This window comes from Alnus glutinosa, chromosome 1 (genome assembly GCF_958979055.1).
Source record: "Alnus glutinosa chromosome 1, dhAlnGlut1.1, whole genome shotgun sequence".
Lineage (NCBI taxonomy): Eukaryota > Viridiplantae > Streptophyta > Magnoliopsida > Fagales > Betulaceae > Alnus > Alnus glutinosa.
In genome coordinates, this window is record NC_084886.1 from 33,061,672 (window position 1) to 33,079,507 (window position 17,836).

General features: G+C 36.0%; 1 protein-coding gene and 1 non-coding gene across 2 annotated transcripts; one reads left to right on the top strand and one right to left on the bottom strand.

Annotated features, from left to right (window-relative positions):
• The first annotated feature begins 2,239 nt into the window (after positions 1 to 2,239).
• LOC133859136 (zinc finger BED domain-containing protein RICESLEEPER 2-like) lies at positions 2,240 to 17,146 on the top strand. Its single transcript, XM_062294458.1, has 5 exons — positions 2,240 to 2,441; positions 2,919 to 3,715; positions 3,845 to 4,273; positions 14,562 to 14,911; positions 17,026 to 17,146. The coding sequence occupies exons 1-5, from the start codon at positions 2,240 to 2,242 to the stop codon at positions 17,144 to 17,146; spliced, it is 1,899 nt and encodes a 632-aa protein (XP_062150442.1).
• Positions 6,567 to 6,673, bottom strand: LOC133858985 (small nucleolar RNA R71). Its single transcript, XR_009898655.1, has one exon. It is a non-coding gene; the product is annotated as a small nucleolar RNA R71 (small nucleolar RNA).
• Positions 17,147 to 17,836: the final 690 nt, after the last annotated feature.

A 17,836-nucleotide genomic window follows, 5' to 3' on the forward strand; every position in this document is an offset into this window, starting at 1 on the left:
TCATTTCAACCTCCTCAAGCATGAATTTCCGGTTCCGCCATTACGGGCGTTACCAACATACCATGGTAGCACACTAGCACCTACCCGGCTACCCTAAAGAGTTAAGATTAATTGAACTTGTTATTTTTATTGCTTTACAAGCTTTTGTCATCTATGTCAAATGCATACTTTCACAACACATTAGATAATATATATATTCATAATTCATTAGTATTTAGTGGTAATGTGGTATTGTATAATTTGAATTTTTCATATATATATTAGTTACCTTATTTTATAATTCGTCAATATTTTCAGAATAATAGAATTTTTATTTTATGAATTTCTGTTTTCTTATTTTCCATACGATGTAATTTTTATAAAATTGTTATTAATCACTGATTCACTAATATATAAATAAAAATTAAATTACAGACAAAAGTTATTTTTCCTTAAATTTATTTTTTTATGCTAACTTTATATGGAAAAGCTTTTACTGTCATTTCATCTATTTTACTTGAGGAATAAAATATACAAATATACAATTAAATTAATATATTGTAAAATTCTTGAGTAGTACTTTATATTATATACAATTTTTTAAATGTTGTGTAAATTGTGTTTTAAAGTTGAAACGTTGGTTTTTTTTTTAAGAATAAAATAAAATAAATAAATGAGTAAATTGAAACAATAGTTTTGTACATATTTGATAGACATGAAACGATGCGTTTTTACATTGTGGGTAATGGGTTAAACTGTTAAAGGCAAAAGCTCTGTGGCTTTATCACGAATTCATGATTCACACGAAATTCTTGGTATTTAACAATTTATATAATGTTTCTCACGCACGATTTTTTCCGGAAATTCATTTGATCCAACAACTAAAATTTAATCATCAAAAACTGATTTCAACACTGATTCAGCTACACGCCTACACTGCATCATGACCGTTTATAATAGCAAATTTGTAGTCTAAAGGTCTGTCGAATATGTAGCCGATTTTCACCAAATACTGAATTAAGCGTTAAAAATTAAAAGGGAAATTGGTAATAATGATGAACTAGGTAACTAGGAACTAGGTAATAATTACCTAACGTTCCTCGTGTGACGCGTCTGACCTGACGCCGGAGGAGTGACGAAGCTGCAAGGCAGCAAGGCCAAGCGTGAGACGCCGACACGTGTAGCACTTCAATATTCGTGATATTTGTAGATCGTCCGATCATTCAAATCAAATCAAGCATAAATCTCATCCGTTCATTTTGAGATAATGGGCTACAGCTCAACGAAAATAAAAGTTGGACATGGCACCTGAGTCCCTGACGTTGCTGACGAGATGACGCTCCAGTTGCCGAGACGCACGCCGCGGCACGCGTGACGTTTCAATCTTCGAGAAATTTCTGGATCGTCCGATTGTCGAAGCCAAATCAAGCGTGAATCTCAACCGTTCATTTTGAAATAATTGGTTACAGTTATACTCAACTATTACTCTGAGAAATTTTTTGGTGTTTTAATTATCACGTGTTAACTCTCATTAGATGAGATCCAACGACTTGTAAAAAAAGGAGCAGAAAACTATAATTCTAGAAGTTATACAGTTTTTTAATAACCAAACTTGATTTTTTTAAAAAAAAGAATAGGGCAGAACACAGTTTTTTAATAACCAAACTTGAATATGAAAATAATTGAAATTCCTTGGCAATTTGTAAAAAATAACAATCTGTTTTTTTTTTTTAAAAAAAAAAAAGGGGGCAGAAAACTATAATTCTAGAAGTTATACAGTTTTTTAATAACCGAACTTGATTTTTTAAAAAAAAGAATAGGGCAGAACACAGTTTTTTAATAACCAAACTTGAATATGAAAATAATTGAAATTCCTTGGCAATTAAAAAAGAAAATGAACAATCTGTTTTTTTTTTTAAAATAGAGGCAGAAAACTATAATTCTAGAACTTATACAGTTTTTTAATAACCAAACTTGAATATGAAAGAATTGAAATTTCTTGGCAATTAAAAATGAAAATGAACAATTAAAATAAAACAATTAACAAAATAAAATAATTAGGCAAAAATATCCTTAAAAACTATTAATGAAACTTAAATATGAAAAATTGTACAGATTTGAATTTCTTTATTTTAGTAATTAACAAAAAATAATGAACAATCATATGATATGCAAACTTAAATTCTACTCTTAAGTTTTGAACACTTGTCTTTTCTTTTTTCACAACAATATCTAATATAGAATTTAAAAATTAAAGGGCATGGAGAGTGATTTGCATGAACTTGAGCCAATTGAAGAGTATGAGAATGAGGATTCTCTTGAAATTAGTGATAAGGCTACTGTTGAAGCAACCATTGATACTCCTATTAATGAGGATCCAAATGAAAAGAATGTATATAAGAGAAAGTCTAGGAAGAAAACTTCTACTGTATGGAATCATTTTGAGCAAGTTGAGGTTTCTGGTGTAAAAAAAAATCAATGTAAATGGTGTAAGGGTAAATTTACCGTATCAAAATCAAGTTGTACATCTACCTTAGGTAGAGACACTTGGAGTCGTGTTTGAAGTATGTAGGTTCAAAGAAGAAGTAAAAGGTTTTGTCAGTTGAGAGTAATGCGTCTGGTGATGTGGGCATCATTTCAAATTTCCAGTTTGATGAAAGTAAGGTGAGAGAACTATTAGCTCACATGATCTTGTATCATGAATATCCTTTTAGAATGGTGAAGCATGTGTTGTTTAATAAGTTTATGAAAGCTTATACCCCGCATTGGAAAAAAATTTCTCGAGCTACCGCTAAGAGTCTTTGTTTTGCCACTTATGATTTTGAGAAGAAGAAGTTGAAAGCTTTATTGAATCGGATCCCTAAAGTTAACATCACAACTGACATGTGGACTTCTTGTCAGAAGGTTTCTTATATGGTTGTGACATGTCATTTTTATAGATTCTGACTGGCGGTTAAATAGGCGTGTGTTGAACTTTTGTAATATTCCGCCTCCACACTCTGGACTTCTTATTGCTGATGCACTTCATAAATGTTTTAGAGACTGGGGTATTGAGAGTAAAGTTTGTTCAATAACTGTAGACAATGCCAAGGAAAATGATGTAGCATTGAGGCACTTGCGAGATGTTTTTAATATGAGAAAATCTCTTGTAGTTGGGGGCAAGTTGTTTCATGTGCGTTGTTGTGCACACATAACTAATTTGATGGTTCAGGATGGTCTTGGCGAGATTGGAGATATTGTTGATTGTGTGAGGGACGGAATAAAATTCTTGGTAGCATCTGAGGGAAGATTAAAGCAATTTACTGAAATTGCAAAGAACTTGCATTTGTCATCCAAGAAGTTATTTTTAGACGTACCTACTCGTTGGAACAGTACATATTTGATGTTGTCAGCTGCATATGAGTTTAAGGATGTATTTTCTATGTATGGATTCAACGATCGTCAATTTACTTGGGTGCCATCGCATGAAGATTGGGATAAAGTCAAATCTGTCTGTGAACTTTTGGGGGTCTTTAATCGAGTAACCAAGATTGTATCTGGTAGTGACTATCCAACATCAAATTTATTCCTTCCTGAAATTTGGCGAATGAAAGAGGTTCTAATTAAGAAATGTGATGATGAAAATGATTACATTAGATATATGGCACGTCGAATGAAAGCCAAGTTTGATAAATACTGGAGCGAGTGCAATTTATTGATGGCAATTGCAGCAATTTTGGATCCAAGGTTTAAGTTGGTGTTCATATGTTTTTGTTTTCCGAAGATTTATCAAGAGGCTGAAGCTACGAAGAATATTGAATATGTTCAAAAAATTTTGAAAAAGATATTTGATGTGTATCTTCATGAACATAATTTAAATCTCAAGGAACAGGATCTTGCAAGCAAAGTTCAAGAAAACTCTTCAAGTAGTCATTCAATCTATGCAGTTGATGATGAGGAGGGTGGTGTGGAAATGTGGGAGTCTTTTCTCAAAAGTGCTGAAACAGTGCTTCAACCTGTGAAATCAAAGTTAGAAATGTATCTTGAGGAGGGTGTATATATACCTAACAAGAACATTGAATTTAATGCCTTGGATTGGTGGAAAGCGAATACTCTCAAGTATAATGTTTTGTCTAAAGTGGCCAAAGATATTTTGTCAACACCGATCACAACTGTAACTTCAGAGTCTACATTCAGTGCCGGAGGAAGGGTTATTGATCCACATCGAGCATCATTATCAACTGAGACAGTTCAGAAGTTGTTATGTGGGGCTGATTGGGTCAGATCAATATATGGACTTAAAAAGAAGTGTGGGGTATGTTTTTATTTTATTTTTATATATTTTAATAGTGTTTGTTAATTTAATTATACTTTTATATTGTCCTAAATACTAATTACTTATATATATATATATATCTTAGGAGAATCAAGATGATGGGGAAAATGAAAGGGAAGTGGATATAACTTTGCCCGAGACAATTTGATTGTTAGTGTTCTTCGCCTCTTTTTAGTTTTTTGGAAGTGTTGTGATATAAATTATATAACTATATTTTTGGTTTGAGGACTATGTGGGATAGTTGGACTATGTTATTTTGTTGAAGATCTTGTATAATATTATTTTCATCAAGATATGAAGACCGAAGGTAATGTGTGATTTATTATTTAATGATTTATGCACATTAACTTGTGATATATTTAACCTCTCTTGGCATTTTTACCAAGTATATAGGACTTGTGTAAGTAATGCAAGGGAGTTAAATTTAAATTAATTTTTTTTAGTGTGTTGCAGTTTACATATTTTATTTGGGAGCAGATTTAAGGTAAAGTTTACTTTATTATTCAATGGTTTATACACATTAATTTGTGTTATTATTTAACCTCCCTTGACATTTTTGCTAAGCACATAGAAATTGTGTAAGTAATGTAAGGGAGTTAAATTTAATCTAACTTTTATTTTTAGTGTGTTGCAACAGGTTTTATTGGAGAGCATACAAAAGAATTAAACATTATTATTATTATATCTATCAAATTACCCTTGTAATTATAATTTCTTATATTTTTGTTTTTATTTGTTTAAATGTAATATTATTTTATTTCTTTAGTTATGTAATTGTGTATTTTAATTTGATATTCACTGGCAATTGCTTAATGCAAAATCTTATATTACTGATAGTGCAACTTGCGTGAATTGCTTAATGCAAAATTCTAGATTTCTGATAGTGCAAATTTGTGATTTATTTTTTTTAAGCTAAAAGTCAATAATTTCGAAATATGAAATGGGCCGAGCTCGAGCCGAGTACTCGAGCTCGGGATCGACTAAAATGGTCGAGCTCGGTCCCGAGCTCGAACAACATTTTTTCTACACGAGTCGGTCTCGCACAGAATTTTCCAACTCGTGTCGAGCTCGAGCTCGACTATAACTTAAACGAGCCAATCCCGGACAGGCAATACCCGCTCAGGATCGGCTCGTTTACACCCCTAGATACCATGCTAAATCCTTCAAGGAAGAAAAAATTTAGAGTAGATACCATGCCTAACTCGTTGCTTAGGGAAATCAATAGCTTTAGGAGAAGATACCATTCCCTTATGGCTGGTAAACATTAAGCATCATGTTATGATTGTAGTATTGTGCATATTGTGAATCTTATTTGAGTATGATTAGTGGTGGATATCAAAGCCTTACCTTTTCTTCATATTATTTTTAATTCAATATTTTATCCCATCTTATTAAACATATATCTTTTAGGAATATCTTTTTAAGCATAATTTACCAATCCTCGTGGGAATGATCTCGTATTTGCCTGCTATACTATTGTTTTGATCTTGTGCACTTGCAAGTAAAACGTACAAGTATTTGCCTATTTTTTTAGGTAGATATTTGCACAACAAGTTTTTGGTGCTGTTGCCGAGGATTGTGTTAAATTGTGTTTTTAAAATTTTCCTTTATTTTAGTTATTTATGTTTATGTTCATGTAAAAAAATAAAAAAAATAAAAAAAATATTCTCTTCTGTTTCTGAGTCTTTTCTGAAGATTTTAGATTATGTTCTTGTGATCAAGTGCACAATTCATATACGCTCGAGCGCAACTAGGATCAAGTGCAGTGGGTCGTCGATCTCAGAATTTAGACATCATTACATACGATCCAAAGATCAAACGCACTATTCGACAGTGTAAAGACACCTCAGAATTTGAAAACATACTCAAAGTTGAGGAAGACATGGTAGAATTACGTATAGAGAATCCACCCAAGCAAAAGCCGATGAAGAGTTCCTTCATACCACAAAATCCAAATCAGCCCTCTTGCATTGCTTGTCAACCGAATGTGCAAAGCAATTTTGATTTGTCTCCGTTGCTCAATATGGTTCCACACTATAAAGGCACACCTACAAAGGATCCATATCTACACATTCGGGACTTCTTTGATCTTTGCAAAACTCAAAATGTCCATGGCTTAAATGCGAAAGGAATCAGGTTAATTCTCCTCCCTTTTTCCTTGAAAGATAATGCTAAGTTATGGTTGAATTCTTTGGCTGCATGGTCTATTCACAATTGGGAGGAGTTGACCACAAAGTTCTTGAAAAAGTTCTTTCCAGCCCAACGGACAAGGCAATTGAGGAGAGAGATTCAAACCTTCCAACAAAAAGATGGAGACCTATTCTTTGAGGTGTGGGAGCACTTAAAGGAGCTACTTTTAAAATGCCCACATCACAATCTATCTCAAGACGATCAGGTACAAGCTTTTTATGAAGGTTTAAATGATTCTAACAAAAGTCTTGTAGATTCAGATTGTGGAGTTGTACTAATGGAAAAGAATAGCAAGGAGGCAAAAGAACTGTTTGAGACTTTAAGCGAAAACTCCCAACCATTCTCATCCCAAGGGAGGTAAGGACTCAAAAGAAAAGACGTCTATGAAGTGAATGGCAATAATGGAGTTCAAACTCAGATGGCTACCTTGGAGAGGAAACTGGATATGCTAATGAAAGTCATGACTACTCATAACATCTCTCCCATTCAACAGATTGCTCAAGTGGAGGTATGTGCCATATGTTCTCATTCTGACCACACCACTGAGACTTGCCCCATGTTTTCATTTACAAATCAGGAGCAAGCAAATTATGTGGGAAAGAATAATTACCCTCCAAAGAACAATCCATACTCCAACACCTACAATGTAGGGTGGCAAACCCACCCCAATTTTTCATGGAGTAACACTCAGAATCTGCAAAATCCCCAAGAGCAGCAAAGAAATTTCCAACAGGGAAATAACTATCAAGCTCCACCACAAGCGGTCCAACCGAATCTAGAGCCAAAGAAGAATGACCTCGAAGATGCTCTACTCGAATTTTTGACTAAGCAACAACAGACCAATGCTCAAACAAGTCAAGCTATTCAAAGATTGGAAACACAAGTGGGGCAGTTGGCCAAAGAGTTAAGTGAGAGAAAAAGGGGCGAATTCCCAATGGAAGCTCATTGTGAACAAATCATCAACCACATCAAAAGAGAAAGAGAGCTTCAAAGTCAGTTGGTGGCTAATCCTAGTGGATATTACGTGGAGGATTGGAGTTCTTCCTATCATGAGCAAGCTATCACAATATTGAGGAGTGAAGAAGTGGTCAAAAATCATAAGGAAGAGGGGAAGGAGGAGCAAATTGAGGTCGCACATGATCTACATAGGGAAAAAGGCAACGAAGTGAGCACTGAGGCTTCTTCAGCATCAACTCTTATTCCCAAATTACCAAGAGGCCATGAGAATAGTCTGTTACTGCTATTAGACGAGCAAAATGAGGTCATCAAAGTAGAAAAACTCTCCAAGTATTCTCCTCATAGTATTCCAGTTCATGATTCCCTTCCGGATGAGAAATTGTTTGAGAATTCTCATAGTGATTTACCCTGATCTGTGAACATTAGGAACTACCTTTCTGTAGGTAGAATTCATTCTCTATGGTCCAAGAGAAGAAAAGATTGGTGTTTCAAATTTAAACTCAAAAACTACTACCAACAGTGCTCGAGCAGTCCAGGAGCTCAAGCACATTTGCCCAAATTAGTGGTACTGAGGCCACTACATGCACTGAAAATCTATATCCTTTAAAGAATTCTAGTTTTGTTTTAATTATAGTTCATTTTATTTTGGTTAATTTTAGTTTATTGTGGTTAATTTTAGTTTCTATTCTTTTTTATTTTTTAGTTTTCCTTTCCTTGGTTTTGTTTTTCAGGGACAAGTGTTTTTGCATTCAAGTTTGAGGGTATGCTACGAGCCATACCTAGTCCAACCAATTTTCTCATCTCCCGGGTATGATCTTTCCATTCTATCTACACATTGAGGACAATGTGTAATTTAAGTTTGGGGGTATGGGACACACACACTTTTTGTTTAAAAAAAAAAATGTGATAATTGAATTGCATGTTCATGTTATTTTTTAAGAGTTTGGTTGATCTAAAAATTGTGATTTGAATTTTATTGGTGAGCTTAGAATGTTGAACACATGATCATTTGAAATTGATTCTAAAGTCCTACTACTTACTTTTGGCATCTAAGCATTCATTTGTTTCAATCTAAACTATCATAAGCACATTAGCATATAATTTGTGAGGTATGATATATGAACCTGATTGTGTATTTTTCAATGTCTTGGGTGAAGCTGGGTGACTTGTTGGATGGATACCTTGGCATATATATAATAAAAAAAAATAATAATAAAAAAAAAAAAAACAATTTTTGAAGCTTTCACTGAGTAACTGGACTTCTTGCCTCATTAAGAATTGAATGTTCACGTCAAAAAGTGAGAAATTTGGATTGGTTAAAGTCTTGACTAGTTTAGTTCTGTAGCCTTTTTGACTCGAGTTAATAAGCTCTTAGGGGTGTTTCCACACCTAGTGCCTTAAAGCCATCTAGTTTGAGAGCATTAGCCTAACACTCGTTACGTGGGTCAATTAGAAAGCTTAATAGAACTAAGCATTGCATAGTCTGACCAATAAATAAATAAATAAAAAGAATAAAGCTCTTGCTATTATGCCTTGGTTATTCAATTTGATGGGGATCCCAGTGAATTTTGAGATATTGAGTCATTGCACATTGGAATTAATTTGAAGCCTCATGATTATGTGTTAGTTCACCTTACACTGAATTGAACTTGTGATGCCTCAGCTTGTCGTTTGTAAATGGTTAAACTCTGGAATTCTATTTTATTTTGAAGATGGAGTTTATCTTACTAAGCTTGCTAATGAATGAGAATCATAATTTTGGTGACACTTAACTCTTTGGAATAAACATGAATTTTTGCATAATGTTTGTGGGTATCATTCCTAGCAAACCCTCACGAGACTTCACTCGTCTACTAGGGAGTCATATGGGTTTAAAATGCTTATTACATACGCTAAATGCAATCGTGTTTCCCGCAACAGAGGAGGTAGAGTAGTTATTGTTTTAGTTTTCCTTTTTAAAAAAAAATATATATTAGGTTTAATATTTTTTATTAAATTACTATTTGAGGACATTTCTATCTTTAAAAAAAATTAATGTCTAAAATCAGAATATTCCATCCAATTTAACGAGATTCACTAACAAAATGAGGGTTTTGGTATGTAAATGGTAGTTCAATGCTCTCTCTTGGTGAGTGTGTCAGTTTGTGGTGGCATATTGATAATGATCAGTAGTTCATGGGAGGAAAATGTAATTACCCATTGAAACTAAATAAAAATATAAAAGTAAAAGTAAGACTGTATGGAGAAGATATAGATGATTGATTTCACCACTAACCTCATAATAATGGTAAATTGCGCTTACAAAGAAAATTTCACGTACATGAATGATATGACTCATGTTGTGTTTGTCAAGCACCCAACGATGTCGTAAAGAAATTTCTTTCTTAAGAAATAAGAATAGTCTATCTTCGGTTGGCATGGATCATCCACCTAACCACTAAGATACGGTACGATCTGTCTTTCCTAGGTATGAACTATCAAATCTCTTAATTAGTATTCACGTAATTAAGGGATAAGCATAACTCATCTTTCGGCAGGACATGAATTGTTCTACCTAAATTAAACTACCTACGGTGTAGAGTAATTAATCATTCCTAGGCATGGCTTATCAGACCTTCTTGATTTTGTGTCCATTAAAACTATTGTAAAACCATCTTTCATACAAAATACAAAGGTTGAGTTCAATAGAAATAAACAACTTTCTAAGACAAGATAAAAGGTTTATTAAAATCGAATAAAAATATTAAAACATAATCTCAAGGTTAAACAACCATCATTTATGTATAGAATTCCCAAAGAAAAACACAATTACACCATAATTACTTAAAAAGGGCTACATCAATACTCGATGGATGAATTTGCCGCTCATGGAGTTGCTTGAAATTGTATTTGTTAGAGAGAAATCCATTCCAAGAAGCTGCTGAAAAAATAAGAACTCTTTTCTCCAAACCCTAGCCACTAATCATATTGATTTCTATTATCTAAAAAGTTGTCTGTCTAATGAACCAATAGAATGTGTATTTATAGAGTACAAGAGAAACCATAGTCTAATTCGTGGTCTTTTAGGACTTCTAGTCCAAGTAGGAGAAGGAAAAGATCTTGACTTTTTTGGTTTTGCCCTACTGTCAGTTATGCCTCCTCCACATGCTCTCGAGGTTAGCTGGTAATGCGCTCAAACGCAATTGCGCTCTAGCTCTTATGGAAGGGCACTCGAGCGTAATTTGCTGTGTGGTTGGGCTCATGCACTCGATGTATGCTCAAGTGCTTATAGCAGTGTAAGATGCTGGATTTGTCTTCTGCATTTTAGCTCTTTAAGTCCGAAAAATTGCTTTTGTTTTTTCCTTTGGCTCTTAAAAGTACTGTTAACATAAAAATAAATAAATAAATAAAAAAGAAAGAAAGAAAGAAAAAAGAAAAGCAAAACATCATATCACAATGAGACTAAGAGGCTAACATATGCGAGTTAATGGCTTGAATGTGCAACATTTAATGCTTATCACACCCCCAAACTTACATATGGCTAGTCTCTTAGTAATACAAAACAAAACTAAAAATAAAATGCAACTGATCTTTTAAACCACTAGGTCTCCCTAGTGGACAAGTGAAGTCTTGTGGGGGTTTGCCAGGAATGCTACCTATAAACATTGTGCAAGATCATGCTTTTCGTAAAAATGAAGTGTCATAAGAACAATGATTTTCTATTCATTAGCAAGCTTAACAAGATAAACTTCATCTTCAAATCATTTAAGAATTCAAAAGTCTACACATTTACCAGTGGTTGACAAAGATAACCTAAGTTCAAGGTGGTGTGAAATGAACTAACACACATTTATGAGGCTTTAGACTTGAAGATTTCAACCTCGAAGGGAGGGTTGGATTTCACCATTGGGTTTTAGGTATTTTAGGTTTAAACTCGGTTTTTGAAAAAAACTGAGTCTTGAAAGGAAGGTCGGATTTAACCCCGGATTCCACCCTCGGATTTCAGGTTTCAGATATAACAGCGATTAAACCGGGCTTAGCCCCTGCTATGGGGGGTACATGCATTATGTTGTATGTTAACAAGTTTGATTGTAGAAATCACAAAGACATCACACAACTCCATAAGATATTAAAGGAAAAAGTTCTTTCATTCATCGTCGGGAGAAGATTACAAAAGTTAATGAGTGCAAAATTTCTACAAAGTATTCTCTACAAAATTTGCTAAGGAGCACCACCCTCGACAGCTTCATCCCTAAAAAACTCTTCGAAACCATCGTGATGCAATGAAAAGCAGCTAACAAAGCCATATCCAGATCTTCCCCTACTGAAGGAGGGTCAGTGTTCGAAGCAGGCTTCCCTGTTTCGATAAAACTTAGCTCGGGGAAGGAGGTGATGGAGTCCCCAAGGAGGCTGACGAGTTGCCTCTCTTTTTCTTCAGATCGGGGTTTGGTAGAGGCACATGCCTATGGTGAAATCACACGCCCAATATCCTCGGGAAGTGCAGCAAATGAAACACTAAGAAGGTGACACGTGGGTACAAGGACAACACAATAATGGGTAAAAGACAAGTTCTAATGGCCCATCAAAAGATGTGTTAAACCAACTGTTAGTTTTGTTGGCTGCATTCTGTTGACAAAATCACTATGATGTAATGTTGCTGTCATAAACAAGGATGCCGTATATTTCAGAATCTTCATAGTTTATTAGAGTTTATTTCTCTAAGATGAAAAAAGCCTTATTATGACAAGTTCCAGTGTCACAAGCTGCAAGAAGCCAATTTCAGTGTTCTAGGAAGATTCTGTGCAAATTCCAACTCATAAAGATCGGATCCTTTGTTTCCGTCCGGATGACCCAGTCATGCGTTCGGATGCATATCAGTGTCGAGAAGCTTATGAACAGTTCTAGGTTTCATACGTCCTGACGTCATGGCAACACGCCCAGACACTCTTCAGAGTTCGTGAAGATTCTAGTTTTCCTTTGCAGACATGAATTGGGAAGACAACATGCATCTGTCTGGAAGACAGGGCAACACCATCCGAACGAGATCCTTGATAAGCAAATTGAGTGTATATAATCTGCATCCATCCGGACACCAAGGCAACACCGTCTAGACGCGGCCCTTGATAAGGCAATTACATACAGACAATTTGCAACCGTTCGGACTCTATGGCAACACCGTTTGGAGGCAACCTTAATATGAAAACGCGTGAAGTGTGTTATGGAAAGGCGGTTGCACAGCTGACCGTCAAAACGCTTTATGCTTCCGTCCAGACCCCGCTTAGAGAAATCAGAGACAGACTCGTTTTAGGTCTTCTAAGCCTATAAATAGAGGCCTCTAGGCATATATTCTTTATAGAATTTGGTATTGAATTCTCTATAGCTTAGAGAGGGTGTTTAGAGAGATATTGTGAAGATCTGCTAGCTCTCTAGCTATTGTTGGTGTGCTGTTTTTGTATTCGTGTGAAATCTATCTTAAGGAGGAGCCCTAAGGTAAATGAATCCATTGAAGACCCCTTCAAGTAGGTGACTTGGTTGGGAGGCGTTCACGTTGGGTTACGTGTCATAGTGCAAGATACGATCGCTGCATCGGATGCATCGGATATGTGAGTGTAGTAGTACTAGCTTTGTCTTTTGAATAGTAGAATTCCTGGGTTTGGCTGGCCCGGAGTGGTCTTTCTCTTAATTGAGTTTTCACTTCGTTAACAAAATATCTGTATCATTTAAATTCTGCACTTATAATATTTTGTTACACATTGTTCACACACACACACACACACACACACACACACCGTAATTTATTAGTCTATTTATTTTTCACTTGGTATCATAGCTTGGTACACTCTATTTAGATTAATTTCTTGAGTTTGATCTTTTTGACTTCTACTTTATTTTTACTATGTCTCAAACTCTTAATTATGTTCCTGCCTTTGATGGCATGAACTATAGCTATTGAAAAGCTCGTATGCGTTTTTTTTTTTTAAATCCAATGATGTTTGGTAGATTGTAGAATCTAGTTGGACTAAGCCAGAGGCTACAACTGCCAAATTAATTACTCAAAAAAAAAATGCATGGCTTGCAAACGATAAAGCCCTCCATGCTATATTTCAAGCCCTTTCGCCATCTGAATTCACAAGAATTTCAAATTGTGAATCCACTCAAGAAGCATGGCAAATCTTAGAAACAACATATGGGGGCACAAAACTTGTTAAATCTGCCAAGCTCCAGATGTTGATTTCTAGATTTGAAGAAATTAAGATGCTTGAAGAAGAGACATTCGTGGAGTTTTACACTAAGATCAGCGACTCGAGAAACTTGATGATGAGTCTCAGGAAGACAATCTCGGATGTAAAACTCATCCAAAAAATTCTAAGATCTTTGCCTAAGCGTTTCAGAATAAAAGTAACTACCATTGAAGAGAGCAAAGGATCTAGATTAGATGAAGATTGAAGAATTTGTGGAATCTCTTCAAACCTATGAGTATTCCCTGCCTCTAGTTAAGAAGGCAAAGACAATTGCCCTCAAGGCATCTAAGAAGAAGGCCAGAGTCTTATCTGAGGAAGACTCTGATAATGAAGAAGATGTAGTGGCAGTGATGGCCAAGAACTTCGAGAGACTGATGAAGAATGATAAATTCAAGAAAGTTCACTGAAAGACAGAAGAAGGCCCCTAGAGAATCTGAGCCAGATGAAGCTGAGAAGAAGGATCTAAAAGGTCCCAGATGTTTTGAATGCTCAGGCTTTGGGCATATTCGGGCTGACTGTGGGAATCTCAAGCAAGCTAAAGGGCCTACAATGCGACTCTCAGTGATGAGTCAAAAGAAGAGGAAGAAACTCCTACTTAAGATCAAAAATTTATAGCCTTTGTGGCTCCACATGAAGACTAGGAGGATTCCCAATCCTACTACTTTGAGCGCAGCGATGAAGATGGGGAAGAACTCAAAGAGGCCTATAAAGTCCTCTATGTAGAGTACTTGAAGTTAAGGGAGACACGCCAACATCACCTGCAGGAGCTGAACAGTCTGCAAACTGAGAAGAGTTCCTTACTACTCAAGATTCAGGATCTAGAGGAGAAGTTGTTGGAGACACAGCTACAGTTGGAGAGGGTCACTGATGAAAAGCTTACTTATATGCTATCAATCCAGAAGATCTCAATAGACAAGATAGGACTCGGGTATGTAGCCTCTGCTTCTAATATCCCATCTACTTCCAAGACTGTGTTTGTCAAGCCCACTGTCCCCAAGCCTCCGACCACCTGCGTGGATAAAGGAAAGGAAGTAATTGGTGGAGATGTTCCGACTATTGCAAAAGCCACTCAAAAGCTTCCTACCATTAGAAGGCCCCTTATATGTCATCACTGTGGTTTGAGTGGTCACATCCGACCCCAGTGTTCACTTCTCAAGGCTCAGAGATCAAAGGTTAAGAAGGAGCTGCTAAGCCAATCTACATCCGCCACTAGACCTCTGCAACGACATCAGGCTCAACAGCATCAGAGGCAACAACATCGATTTGTTCCTGCCAATCAAAATGGCAAACCGAAGACAAACAAATCAAGGCGCTACAAGAAGAAGCCGCAAAAGCCTGAAAACGACCAATTTTATAAAGAGTTCCCTATTTTGATGCGGAGCATGATAAGGTGGATGGACAACTAGATGAAGGCTTGTCAACAACCACCACCGGGAAGGCAGGTATGGGTCAAAAAGGATGAAGCCATTCATCCCTTGAGGGGGAGTGGACTCACCTAGATGGTGAGGTTACACATGCCTAGGATTTAGTTCCTAATCCTAGAGCATATCAGGTTTGATTGCATTATTTTCTTCCTGACATACTTTTTGCCTTGCAATTTAGGAACCATCATTGTTTTATCCCCATTGTTTTCTCGTGTTGTCTTGAGAAACTTCTGCAGGTACTATTTGGGGATGATAGAAAAAGCACGTCGGGCGGCTGCTTTTCTATCTTGGTAATTCTAAACCTCTCTCCTTGAGAACATGTTTGATCTTACCATACATGCTCGGTTTAGTTTTTGTTTATTTACCGTCAAGCATGTTTTTGTTGTTTTTACATTTAAAAAAAAAAATTTAGGTGAGAAGATACATAATTTTTTTTTTTTTTTTTTTTTTTTTCCTTTGATAGCTTTTCAGATATTGCATGTCTTTTTTGCCTAATATTTCAGTTCATTGTGCATTGCTGAATATGCTTATATATGATTGAGAGTTTATGCATGATATCTGCTAAGTTTTTCTCTACATCTTAATGCTAGATAGTTACTTCTCTCACGCGATAAAACATTGTGCACTATCCAAAGCTCCCTTAAGGTACAGTTTTTTCTCTCTGATTTTTAGCTTTTGAAAATTCTGATGAGAGAGATTTTTTTTGCTAAGATGGTCAAATTGACCAACTCTCTAGTTGAACCTAGAATCCATAAATTCTGGCATTCCCTCTAGGTTGCAGCACCAAGTGTTAAAAATCATTTAAATTTCAGTATATATGGATATTTGAAAAGATCCACTACTTATTGTGCTATAAATCTATTCTTAAAATTGTCCCTAAAGAAATAGTCAATGACCAAATCATTGCGAAAATAGACAGTCACTAAAGGACTAAGTAAAAGAAAATGGATGTATCTTAGGGGGAATGTATCAGTGAGGGTGATTAGGCCCTAGCAAAATAAGATTTGACTTTTGACTAATTTATCATTAATTTTCTCTCTTGTTTAGAAAATTTAGTTGCTTTAAATCATATCAGCGAACTCCATACCTTATTGAGAAAGCTTTCACACACACACACACAGGCATTGCATGAGTTGAGTAATCTATTTAATTTTTCTATCTGCAGGAAAATTTGTGCTTATTGAATACTTAACTCTCAATTATATCTTTTCATATTTTTAAAATGTTATTTAACTATTTTATCAGTTGATTATACATGCATGTTCTAAAGCTAACTATAGGGAAAATATTTTTTCTGCAAATCTTCCTCTAGTTTTAGTTTTTCAGTGTGAAGTGTTCGGACGGACCTACTCTTGTGTTTGGACGCGTGCGGCTTAGATGTCCGGACAGTTAAGTGACAAGTCTGGACGCACGCGGTCTTGCCGAGTGCTGACATGGCAGTAGCTATCTGGATGGGTAAGTTATGTGTTCGAACGGGTACCCTACAAGTTAAGACTTGCGTCTCTTTTCTCCTTGCCGCCACACAGCCCATTGTTGCTCATTTTTTTCTTGCGATTTTATGCGTTCATCCGTGCTTTTTCACGAGTTCTCATCTTCTTTTGTTCTTCTGTGCATTTTCTCTTCATTCTAGAACTATGTCTGCTAGCAGCTCCCAATGCAGAGTTCGTCAAAGGACTAAGGAAGGTCTTGAGAGTACCAGGGCTAGGGTAGAAACCAAACCCGTGATTATTGAGAGAAACGTTGTCAAAGCAGACGTTATGATACCTCCTTTTGACTTCAAAGATCGGTTAATCTGGGAGAACCATTGGGATTATTTGTACCACTGCTCCAGTATTGTCTATCCCATATTGGTCCAGGATTTCTATGGGTAGTTGGAAGTCATACAGGATGAGCATAGTAGTCTCACTTTGCAGACCACAATCTAGGGAGTGATTGTCAGAGTTGATGCTGCGCTTATTGGGACTATTAACGGGACTGATCCAATTCCATTTGGGGGCATTCCTTTCCCAAATTCCATGGATTCCCCTACCATGGAAGAACTGCTGATGTTTGATCCTTAGCATGGGGCTTAGGACATAGTCTCTCACTCAATCAGGATCGATATATTTTCCTTTCCGCATCGTCTTCTTGTAAAAATTGTGCAGCATAATTTATGGCCTAAGGCTTGTTGGAGTGTGCTAGTCTACAAAAGAGCAATATTTTTATATGCTTTGATCCAGTGGATTCCCTTCTATCTTTGCAAGTACATTGTGCTCACTATGCTTAAGATGTGTGATAAGCATCAAACAGGTCTCCCATTTGCGTGACTTGTCACAAGGATTTGCATGCAAGTTGTACCTGACATTCCAGCTATGGAGCCAAAGGAGAAAACCAAGGATACCCTTGGGAAGCATACAGTGATGGAATCTAATGCTCAGTTGCGTATTGAGGATCAACAGGAAGTAGCTTCTCCTCTAGCTCAGGATGATCCTGCTGCAGCTTCTTCTTCCCAGACTACTCCACCACCTCAAGCCATTGATGCTATGCTCTCCCGCATTCTTGACACTATGCTTTCCATTCAGCGAGAGGTCACCACTATGGGTATTCGTGTTGAGTAGAATCATATTAACATTAGACACTGCCTCAAAAAATTGGATCCTAAGGATGCTGATGAAGATGACTGAGTGCTTTGATCACTTATTTTTGTTGTTTTGTTGGTTCTTATTTTGAGACAATTTACTTTTATTCTTGTTTTGTTGAATATTAGTAAT